Source organism: Rhagoletis pomonella, unplaced genomic scaffold, assembly GCF_013731165.1.
Source record: "Rhagoletis pomonella isolate Grant_MI unplaced genomic scaffold, Rhpom_1.0 Rhpom_scaffold_00079, whole genome shotgun sequence".
Lineage (NCBI taxonomy): Eukaryota > Metazoa > Arthropoda > Insecta > Diptera > Tephritidae > Rhagoletis > Rhagoletis pomonella.
In genome coordinates, this window is record NW_023458633.1 from 89054 (window position 1) to 100156 (window position 11103).

Sequence of the window (11103 nt, forward strand, 5' to 3'; positions counted from 1 at the left end):
CCTGCTGCGGTTATTTGCAGACTGCGTTGCCTTCGTGGCGTATGTACATAAGTGAGTTACGGGCCTATGCTCTATATTATGCCCCGGTTGTTTGTATATGTATGCACCTGTAGTGTAAATAAGATAAATGCCAGCGCCGCTAATTGAATTGCTGCCAAGATTTTGCTTCAAATGAGTTTTAGTTGCCTGGTTTCGAATTTTGAGCGGAAATCACTGAAAATTTTGGTGGTATTCGATACAGGGTGAGTGAGAAAAAACGTTTAATTTGAATCGAAGTACTTACTATCTATCCGTTAGTATTACTATCACCATTATCATTACCATTACACTTACCATTACCATTACCATAATCATTACCATTACTAAAACCATTACCATTGCCATTACCTCTACCATTCTATTACCATTACCATTACCGTTACCATTACCGTTATCATTACCATTACTATTACAACACTGTCGCCATTAACGTTATCACTACCATCAGCATAATCATTACTAATGCGAATTACACTATCCTTACCACGACCATGCCCATTATCATTAACATTACTAATAGCATTACCATTACCACTATCAATACCATTACCATTACCACTAGCATTACTGTTACAATTACCATTACTATTACCATTAAAATGCCATTACTGATGCGGCACATAACCCTGTAACAACCCAATTCTCAAATTCAGTTAAAAGTTTGCACTTCCCTTTTCCATGCCCACATACATGGATATGTACTACAACTTTGAAAGTGCCTGTGCCATGCCAACGGAAACTGTCACCATTGTAAAATGTAGTTTTCAATTTTCTGATTAGCCAGTGGCGGTGATAAGGAGTTTAGTTATAGGCACAGGCTGTAGATACTTTAGACCCAAACCAAATTCTATGCATGCACGTTTGTATGTTTACGTAACTCCTATAGAATGTATTCACATATATGTATATGCGAGTTTGTAATGAAGGTACATTCAAAAAGTTATGACAATCAAATCTACGCTGCAGCTTACATGCATACAAATATGTTAGTGCACATATCTATTCTAAAGCATATCAAATTCTAGAGCAACCCGCAAATGAGAGAAAATGATTAAGGAGACATCTCTTTACTTGGTAGAAATCACATATACCTAGTACATACATACATACATAAATGTTTAGAAGGGTAAGCAAATTTCTGTGGCTTATTGATAACCAGTTACAAGGGCATACTAACCCGCCAACCAACCAACCAAACCATGCAATCTGCTGCATTCGAGCGCTGGTGTCCACGTCACCCGGAGGACTAATTAATCTTGGCTACAAATACGTGGAAATTTAATAATGAAGCATATATATTTCTGACCTAATTTATGAGTAGATCTGCTAGGAACTTGCATGTGAATGTACGTCTTTATGCATGTAAGTACAATAGGAGTGCCCGTTTCTGTCTGAGCATTTTTTCAATTAATTTTGTGCGAAGCGCTTGCCGGAGTTTTTCCCTTTCATTCATCTAAAAGGTAAACATTAAACATTTTGAGTCAATCGGATAAATTTTATAGACCAAAATCCATGCTTTTACAATTTATTTATTTTTTTTTGCGTTGAAATTTTCTTACATATATCGAACTTTACAGTACAATTCTAGCAATTGTTCTTCAACACACCACAGTATTTCGAAAAACAAAAGTTTTTCGTTAGACAATTGTCAATTCTGAAAGATCTGCTAACGAGCAGCTCGTAGTGTTAAGCTGCTCGCCTGTTAGCAAAAAGTTTTTTAAAAATTGAATTAAACTTCAAAAATATATATATTTTTTCTTTTTAAAACAATGAATTCTGAAAATTAAAAGATGAAAAAATCAACAAAAGGAAAATAAATAAAATAAAAAATATTAGAAAAAGCTGCATAAAAAGAAAATTAAGCAAAACTAATAAAAGTATTTAAAAAAAACTAGACGGATATATAACAAATCTCCTCAAACCAATAAAATCTAAATATTACGTTAGAAAGATAAAAAAAAATAACCAAAACAGAAGAACATATTACTTGAAAATTTAAAAAATATAAAAATTCAAAGAAAATTTAATTCAGATATGCAAAGAAATAAATTAAAAAATAAATAAGATCCTTAAAAATGAATGAGACAAAAAAATATTTTTTTTTAAAGCAATAAAATCTAAAAATTAATACATAAAGAAATCAACAAAAGAAAAAAATTAAATGAAAATATAAAAAAAATCTAAAAATTTTCTTTGATTAAAGAAATATCTTTTCCTTTTTTTAGAAATAAAGATTAAAATAAAATTAAACAAAGGAAGAAATATTAAAAAATTAGAAAAAGTCCTAAAAGTTATATGAAATTAAGAAAGATTCTTATTTTTAAACAATAACATCAAAGAAGAAAATTAAATTAAGAGAAAACAAATTTATTTGAATAAAAATTTAAACAAAAATTACATAAAAAATATTTAATTTCCTTTTTACATCATCAAAATCTAAAAATTAAAAGAAAAATTTAAAAATGGAAATTTAATTAAATAAAATAACAAAAAAATCGGCCATTGCGAATGTTGGAGCGACGCACAGTGATATTCGGTCCACAATTTGTGTCCATAGATCCAAAAATAAAGGCTGGATTTTGGGGTTTTATTTTCATGGGTTGGCCAAAATGAGGTTACAGCTATCGAAGTATTTCCAAGACCTGTAATGGTAAAGTATAAAATAACGCCAAGAGCCATAGGGGAGATCGATTTTAATTTTGTAAAATAGGGTTTTCTTCTACAGGTGAGTTCTATATAAACTATAATTTTGAAATTTTTCAACATATTCAACTTATTAGTATTTAATGAAATATTAAAGTGGATTTTTTAATAAAAAAAAAACTAAAGAAAGTGTCATAACTCATTTTCCACATATTTCAACAATAAAATTTTGTTATTTATTTCAAGATAATTATATTTTAAACTATAATACTAAATATTGTATCCGACCGTGCCCGACATATTGTTTAAGACGGCATTTTGTACCATATAATATTGACCGTTTTTCTGAAGATAATTTTTTAAAACTAATATTTTTTCCAACCAATTTTATATAAGAGCCACGTAAACATTATTACATTATAGTTCAAGAGCAGTTTTTTTTTTTAAATATTGAAAATAACTTAGAAAGCCTAATATAACTCAATAGTACGTGAATTTAATAAATATTTTTCAAATTAAAAATATTTTAATTTTGGTTTTCGTTATTTTGGCTTCGCATTCGAATTCAGCGACCTCAAAAATCCCTGTAAACCTGAATGCATGTCAATATACTCATTTTTTAAATTATAGGCACAAAATAGATATCAAAGCTAAAAAAAGCGTTTGTGAATGGGAGACCTTTTCTTCATAGACTTTTGTGCTATAATAACAAAAGTCTTTCAAGCTGTCTTGCCATCTGTGTTTCGTTTGTCTTACGAAAGACTTTAAACTATCTTAGCTAGAATTGCCCTGTCAATTATATGTACGTATAATATCGAGCCCTAACCGCCAAAATAACGTAAGTGACATATTTTTCAAAATTTTATTTTTGATGCAGAAATTCATCTTGATGCTCTAGGAATATTTCTGCATCAAAAAGAAAATTTTGAAAAAAATGTCGCTTACGTTATTTTGGCGGTTAGGGCTCGATATGCTACATATTCGATTTTCGACTCCTGCAACTGCGCTCAGAGAGCGCTCTTCAATAAATCGACTGGCTTGCTTTATTGCTCTTCGCCGGAATCGCATAGGCGGGTACAGCACCGAACAAAAAGAGGAAGAATGGTAATAGCATAAAAGACTTTCATAATCATATTAAGGTTTTTTTTTCATTAAAAGACACCCCTAATACACTTGCATACATATATACAAGTAATATTTACACGCGTACCCATCAGTATGTTACGTATGTATGATTACTACTGACCGCAGCTATAGGTTCTGCATTGTGGTAGGGCATTGCGCTATATCTGATATACGATGTGGTGTGAAACCCAGTAAATTCAATTTACCATGTTTAGTAGATTGTTCAGACAAATATGTACACACTTAGCTTTGAATGTATCTAATTAATTTATTTTCTCAGAGATAAATTAAATAATTTAGCGCGACATTTGTATTATTTCATAATGAGACTGATTTCAATGCATGGAATTGTTGGTTATAGACTCGAAGTGCTGGACCCTTGTTTTTGTATACATAAACACACCAGATCTTTGGACTTATCAAGTTAGTCCCTTGACTCGATTCTGTCACAGTCCAAGCTCTACAGCTTCTGTGAATGTAGATTTAAAGTTGGTGGTTTGCATAGCCAAAGGCTCAGAGTACGAAAAAAGGCACTAGGTATGGCATAACTCCCATATGAATTTATACTGCCTTCGTGGAAGGGGGCTGGTCTGGAGGTTTATTCAACACTGGAGAGTCCTGAGTAAGGATTTGCGCTTTGGCCTCAACAGTGTATATTAGGGTGGTCCAAAAATTCATGTGAAAAAGCAAAGTCGGAATTTGTATGCCCTCACTCCTTAGGATTGTTACATTTATATTAAAAAAAATATACCCCTATTTTATTATTTTGAAATTAAAAAATATTTAGAGGCCGCTCAAAGCGCTCAAAATTGTCCATTTATTTTATTTTGGGGAAAAACCACCACTAAATAACCTACTCCAATGCTAAATTTAAGAGGAATGAATTGCTTGTGACGAGTCGTTGATTATCGTATCGACTGCTCATCGTGTCAACTAGAACAAGGCTGGTCCGTCGCATCCACCCTTTAGCTGCATTGTTGTCGCTTGGTGGAGCGTCAAAAATTGAGGAGTGATTAGAGACAACTTTTAAACCGGACCACCCAACCAATTCTAAAATGGACTTAATGTCAACGAATATTTTTACACACGGGGAGGCGCTTAAGTTCACCCATAGTATTCAAATATATAAATGGGTGGTGGTATGATACATATTGAGTAGAAACAGGTTACAATCCCACCAAATACTGTGTCCTGGCGTTTACATTCTAAAATCTTTACTGTGGCTCCAAAACTAACTCAGAGTAAAGAATTGAAATCTATATCCAGGCCAAATGTCTTGCTATTACAAGCCGGAGTATTTGCAATCCGCATCACTTTAGACTGCATGGTGGAAAATTGGGTGGAAGCATTTCCTTTCCTTGAGCAGAAAGGACTGCGAAAAATTGTGAAATTGCTGATAGATTTAAAACAGTTTTGATCTGTAGTAAAGTACAGTTGACTGCCCGTTTTCTGATTGATGTTGCTCCGACAAAAATAAATCTACTTCAGCCATTTTTGTGGAAGAGTTTTATATAATTTTTAAGTAGCGCGTTAATTATTTCGAATGGAGGTATCAAACTGGGAAAAGGGCGGTTTTTACAAACCATTTTCCTTTTTTTTTAGACACCTGTTGGATCTGGTACACATGCCGATAGTAACAAGCGTCTGAACTATATATCTTGCTAAGATAGTAAAAAGTCTGTTGGAAGAAAAATGAAAATATTGCAAAATTGATCGAAAGACTTTTGTTATTCTAGCACAAAAGTCTTAGAAATAATCCCTCTCATTTACTACTCGTGGTGAAAATCTATTTTGAGAGAAAGCACTTGTATATCAATTAGCCCGCGTCGATCCAACAGTCGCTTTGACCGAGATATCCGAGTTCGAGTCCTCGGGCAGTGAATTTTTTTTTTCCTTTTTAATAAATTTTTTTTTTAATTGCATTTAATTTTTAAAAGCTTATTTTATGTATTTTTTTCATTTTCATATTTTTTTTTCATAATCTAATTTACTTTTAAATTTCTTTTTTATAATTTAATTTGCTTTAAAATTTTTTTTATTTCATTTAATTTCATTTAGGAACTTTTAACCATTTTTTTCAAATTAATTTTTCCTAGATTTCATTGTTTAAAAAAGAATTTTTTTTTAGAAACTGATGTTCCCGTTTTAAATTTGTTTACCTTTTTTTTAAATAAGCTTACTTTTATTTTTTTTGATGTTTTTTGAAAGAAAAACTTCGTTAATTTTTAAGAACTACTTTCTTCTTTTTTAATATAATTTTTCTTTTTATACCTTTCATGAGCATGAAATGGTATTATAACTTTGGTCCGATGTTTGTAAGTACCAGAACAAAAAGAGATAGACCCATTAAAATGTATACTTATATGATCAGAACGTCGAGCTGAGTTGATTTAGCCATGTCCGCCTGTCCGTCTGTCTGTCTGTCTGTCTGTCCGTCTGTTTGTATGCAATCTAGTGTCTCAGTTTTCGAGATATCTGTATCAAATTTGGTATGTGGGTGTATTTTTATAATGTATTAATCATTTGTCGGCACCGGAAGAATCGGACCACTATAACATATAGCTCCCATACAACTGATTGTTCAGATATGAGATTTTTCGTTATAACTTCTCCATTTATGCAGCTACGAACATGAAATATTTCAGTACTTGCATACTTTATCAACAGAATACTTATAGTGAAAATTACAAAGATCGGGTCACTATAACCTATAGCCCCCATACAACTGATTGTTCAGATATAAAATTTTTCGTTATAACTCCTCCATTTATATCGCTAGGAACATGAAATTCCGCACTGTTTTCAATAATTATCAACAGAAAACTTACAGTGAAAATTAAAAAGATCGGGTAACTATAACCTATAGCTCCCATACAACTGATTGTTCAGATATGAGATTTTTCGTTATAATTCATCCATTTATGTAGCTATGACCATGAAATTTCGCGCTGTTTTCACTCATTATCAACAGAAGACTTACAGTGAAAATAACAAAGATCGGGTCACTATAACCTGCAGACCCCATACAACTGATTGTTCAGATATGAGGTCTTTTATCATAACTCCTCCATTTATGCAGCTAGGAACATGAAATTTCGCACCACTTTCACTCATCGGATCGGATGACTACAACATATATCTTCCATACATCTGATTGTTCAGATATGGGATTTTACTGTAAAACTCCTTTATTTGAACAGCTAAAACCGATAAATTTCGTAAGATATTTTATAAATAATAATACAAAGTCTACTGAGAAAATCATCAAAATCTATGCTGTATAAGCTTTATCTCCTATAGCATTGATTGTTCAGATACCAGTTTTGCCATATATCTCCTTCATGTAGGAAACTAAAACCAATAAATTGTGTTACCGGTTTACATACCGATCACATAGCAGTGAAAATCACTTAGATTGGTGTCATATAAAGTATATCTTCCATACCTCTGATTGTTTAGATGCGATTTTTTATATAAGTATGTAACTCCTCTATCGATGTATGCAGATGTATTCAAAAGCAGTAATCTGTCAAAGTAAAATTTGCAGATATTCATGAAAGGTATGAAGCCTTCGGCATAGCCGAAGACAGCGCTGCTCTTACTTGTTTTTATTTAATTTTTAGATTTATTATTTTAATAAGAAACAAATATTTTTATTTCTATTTGATTTAATTTTTTAAAACATTTTTATTAATTTTGGTTTTATTTTCACTTAATTTTCTTTAATTTATTATTTTGATATTTGATTTAAATATATATATATATATATATATTTTTTTTTAATTTTTAAAAACCTTAGTGCTAACAGACGATCTGCATAACGCTAGTATCTCCAGTGGCGGATTTATCGTACAGGCAACATAGGCTGAAGCCTAGGGCGGCAGAATTAAGGGGCGGCAAAATTTAAGACAGCTAAATTAAAAGAAAAAAATTTATTTGGATTCAGCTGCACTTGAAATTGTGTTTGTGTCTGTAAAATATTATTAATGATTCATCTCATTCAATACAATTCAAAATTAGAATTACGCTGCGAATTTTTCCTTAGTATAGCAGTCGTTGAAATTTCCATTTAACTTTCATTCACGCGGCTTGGAAACCTGACGGCGCGCCTGCGCGTGACGCAAAGAAACAGCCGACACGCTGCCCCGAGAACGAGAATCATCTAAAAGGTTACCACACTTGACAACACTGCCGAAAAACGAGCGTGCATTTTCGAGAAAATTCTTGATTCCAAGCCCACCAGTTTTTCATAAGTGTATCATAACGTGAATAATCTGAAGGTCAGCTTCCGTGAAAGAGGGTTTTTGTTGAATACCTTATCCATGCTGATGTCGAATTTGTTAATTCCGTTATGTATTTCATTATTAACGAACTATATTGTAATAAAGCACTGACAATAACAATCATATTTGATATATATATATATTTTTTTTTTTCGTGAAAAAAGGGCGGCAAGTTATGAATTGCCTAGGGGCGGCAAATATTTAAATCCGCCACTGAGTATCTCGATAGCAGAACTTCCAATTAGTCTTTCGAAAGACAGTAAATAAAGCTTTTTATATAGTTGCCACAATTAATAATTGTCTTACGAAGGGCTTTTGAGTTGGGACCCAGTTGCCAGAATTGCCCAGTTATTCTCTTTTACTACAGTGCTGCTTCCATAAATGGAATAACTCTTAGTTTGTAATAAAATAGGCCACTTAAGAAGACTTTATTATAGCTATTTGCCAATAGGACAAACAAAAATTCCCTTGTAACTTACTATACTTATGTTTGTTTGAGCTGGTGAATGAGGTTTTCTCTCTTAACTTCTTAAATGAATTTCTTTGTTGGATTGATAGTTTCTTAACCAACTTTTATACCTCAAAAATCAGGAAAATTATAAAAAAAAATATGGGAGAAAGAAGCCCCATACATAGTCAACACCAACGTCGCGCTAAAAATTTGACATTTTCGTTGATTACGTATACGACACGGTGTCCAACCAAAGTAGCCACTGCCAACCTAAATTCATCGAACAAGCGAACACAATTAGCGAATTAACACCCATATTTAAATACATATTTCACGCAACACAGCTTTCATACCTCCATATATACATAGTATATGTAAGTATAACTGCTTGCAATTATGTACGTATGTAAATATATGTGCACATTCGCATGCATGCCACTTGTACACTTACGCGTTCATGACATGTGTCAACATGACATTTTAACCCGCCGAAAATGTCAATTGCCGCAACCAAGCGCCAAACACTTCTGCTGCTGCTGCCAGCGCCGTGATTAAATGAGTTTGGATTACAATACGCATTGCGTTCCTGTACACTTCGCTTGCAAGTAATAACAAATGCACCAAACCAGCATTGGCGAGCAGAGCCATCAGCAATAGTGAGAGTAAGAGCTAATATTGAAGTCAATTGCCACGTTCGCTGGCCGATGAATTTTGCAATGGAGCTTTCAATAGATATTTTTGGTATGCATTGAGGAGATAACAAAACAAAAAAAATAGCAAACGAATATGCAGCAACTAAGGACTGCATTCATTATAAACACAATACAAAGATTTTTGCTATATTGCACGTATGCTGGTATGTATTGGGAAATGCGGGTAGGTATATATATATATACATATATATGTACATTAGACTGCATCGCTTCCAAACAAAGCAAACAAACAAAAATCTGTACTGCGTTTCCATTGGAATTATAAAATCTATTATATTTTACGACGTCCACCCAAATACATCGGAAAAGTATTAAGATTTACGTGAGCTGGACCGATTTGATAATATCTCCAAAAATGGAGTCTTTTATGAATAAAAATACATAGTTTCTTAAAGAATTTTGGTGGACGTCTTCAAATATAAAAAAATTTTGTAATCCCGCCGGAAAAAGCGGGACTTTTTTTGGTGATGCAGTGTAATGTAAATTAAGGCGTATTACAAAAAAAAGGTTAAAAACTTATGTGGAGAGAAAATTTTGGGTTTAAATAAATTTTTTTAGGCACCCGCTAAAAACCGCTAATTCGCGTTTTTTGCTATAACTTTCTTATTTACTATCCGATTTTTTAAATTTTTACGTCCCCGAAAAGGCCTCCCTCAGGACTATAAATAAGTAAAGCCTTCTGAAGACTTCTGGCGGGAAATAGTCTTATTCGATCAAAAACATTTATTTTTAACGACTGCATAGCAATTCTACGAAAAAAATGTATTTTCCCCATGTAAATAAACCTGGTAAACTGCAAAGCACCGACGGCGCGGGTAAATATTAACTGATTTCAAAAAAAAAAAAAAATAAATATTTTTGATGCTCTTCAGTTCTGGGGGGTGACAGTAGAAAAATCAAGAAATGTTGATTTTCCTATGTATTTTTGGGTCACCCTAATGTACATATGTAAATGCTTACATCCATACACACCTGCATACATACTCTAATATGCATACAATCCACATATCTCTTGCCGAGAAAACCACTTCCGCGGACAGCTTTAATGACAACCTAATTATGCGTACAAATGACTCATAAATATTTTATGCGTCAAAGTGTCATCGCAAAGAATATGGGTTCTGAAAATTCTGTTGCTGTATGTATGTATGCTCACAAGTTTTTATTAGCAAATATGCACATAAATATGTTGCTTATCTCCAATGCATCCATATCTCACGACCGTCAAGGCCAGACAATGGATACGTGGATAAAACTCTTTACAGAAAATGCAATTTTTCAAATTGGCAGTGGTAACGCTTTATTTCAATGCAATTCAGAGAACTGTCTTTCAACTCACCAGAGTCTTTCGAAAGACAAAAGTCTTTCTTAAGACAGTGATACATACTGGCAACTATCTTAAAGGCTCTTTACGGTCTTTCGAAACACTTATTGAAACATCTGTCTTAGCGTTATTCTGTTTGTTTTTTAACAATTAGTTTTTCTAAATTAAATATATTTAAAAAATTTATAAATTGTTCCTTACAAACAATAATAACTTAAAATTCAAGATTAAAATAAAATTTAATCAAATCCAAAAATATAATACAAAAAATATGAATCTGTATCTGTTTATACTGCGACCTTTTTGATTTTAATCAAATAATCCTTTTTAATTCCGGCTTGAGGTCAGGATGTTAAACTGCACGACAAACGAGAAGGACGTCGTGGAGCTAAAATTTAATTAATGTTTCCCCTGAAGACGATCTCCGGAGGATATTGAAATATATTGGGAAATAATGTATTTGAATGTCCATTAACAAAAAAAAATATTTATAAAATAAAATATTTAAAAAAATATATATTACAT

General features: G+C 32.4%; 1 protein-coding gene across 1 annotated transcript in view; it reads right to left on the bottom strand.

Moving 5' to 3' along the window:
* Positions 1–286: 286 nt before the first annotated feature.
* Positions 287–11103, bottom strand: part of LOC118749895 (aspartate and glycine-rich protein-like) — a 12218-nt gene continuing 1401 nt past the window's right edge. Inside the window, exons 2-3 of the mRNA XM_036484665.1 lie at positions 441–606; positions 287–397 (exon numbers count right to left, since the gene is read on the bottom strand). Of these exons, the coding sequence (XP_036340558.1) occupies positions 287–397; positions 441–606 (277 nt within the window). The remainder of the gene's footprint in view (positions 398–440; positions 607–11103) is intronic.